This window comes from Microtus ochrogaster, linkage group LG3, assembly GCF_000317375.1.
Source record: "Microtus ochrogaster isolate Prairie Vole_2 linkage group LG3, MicOch1.0, whole genome shotgun sequence".
NCBI lineage: Eukaryota > Metazoa > Chordata > Mammalia > Rodentia > Cricetidae > Microtus > Microtus ochrogaster.
In genome coordinates, this window is record NC_022029.1 from 28,932,143 (window position 1) to 28,933,327 (window position 1,185).

General features: G+C 43.9%; 1 protein-coding gene across 2 annotated transcripts in view; it reads left to right on the plus strand.

Annotated features, from left to right (window-relative positions):
* Positions 1 to 1,185, plus strand: part of Slc1a6 (solute carrier family 1 member 6) — a 30,104-nt gene that overhangs the window by 25,426 nt on the left and 3,493 nt on the right. For both annotated transcript variants that reach the window (XM_026786026.1, XM_005360709.2), the window contains one exon: positions 613 to 747. In XM_026786026.1, coding sequence (XP_026641827.1) covers positions 613 to 747 — 135 coding nt within the window. The remainder of the gene's footprint in view (positions 1 to 612; positions 748 to 1,185) is intronic.

A 1,185-nucleotide genomic window follows, 5' to 3' on the forward strand; every position in this document is an offset into this window, starting at 1 on the left:
TTCCACTCTCTTTCCCACTCCTGTCTTCCTGTAATTTCCCACCTCCTCTTCTAACCCTTATGTCCTCTCCTTTTTCTCATTTCCTTCCTTCTTTACCACTCCTTCCTCCCTCCCTCTTTTCTATCTCCGTTCTTCCCTTCCTTCTTCTTTCCTCTCTCCCCTCCAGAGCCTTATTGCCTTCTCCCTCCCCTCCCCTCCCTGTCTGTCCTTCTGTTCTCTCTGCCCTTCCCTTCTCTTTCTCTTTGTTGATGGTGAGAATAGACTTTAGGTTTGTTCTCTTTGAAAAACTCAGATATCAACACGTTATCCTTAGCCACACCCTCCACACTGTACATTAGATCCCCAGCACCCAGTCATCTGGTATCTAGACATCTCGTAGGTTTTGACAGACATTTTCTGTCTCCCAGTCCATCTGCCCAGCATCACAGTTTCTGATTTTTTGCTTTGGTGACTTCAGCATTTTAACTTTAGCTTCACATCCAAAGCGAGCTCATGTATCACTTTGCTTTCTGTGTTGGTTTGGACATTTAACTTAAGATGCCCTTCCCTGCCTGGTCCTCTAATCTCCTATCCTCTCTTTCCTCCTGTATCCCTGACTCTTCTCATTTGCAGCATCACAGCCACAGCTGCCAGTGTTGGAGCAGCTGGCATCCCCCAGGCAGGACTGGTCACCATGGTGATTGTGCTCACATCCGTCGGCCTGCCCACAGAGGATATTACGCTGATCATAGCTGTGGATTGGTTCCTGTGAGTGTGCTTGGCTTTGACCTATCTCATAACCTTTTCCTGCAGGATTCTGTAAGGACAGGGTTGTAGAACATTAGAGGGCTAGGGAGGCTTTGGGATGGTCTGCTAATAATGGCTATAGACTCCAATCCCACAGAGAGCGAGGAGGATTCTGAAAAGGAGGCCTCTGTCTGTCAGTCAGCCCACTCCTCTTCAGCCCATTTCATACAGAAGTCATACAAAGGTGTTCAAATGTATATTTTTTTAAACTCAAATTTTTAAAAGTTTTTTTCCTTAGTGAAAATGCTAAATAAAAAGAATTTTAGAAGTGAGAAGAAAACACAAGTTACCTGTTGTGTTAAAGAGTGAAGAATTTTGGCTTATAAAATCACTTGTGATGACAGACAAAAGAATTTTGGTGGATTTATTTTCTGAATGCTACAACTAGTCACATTTTTT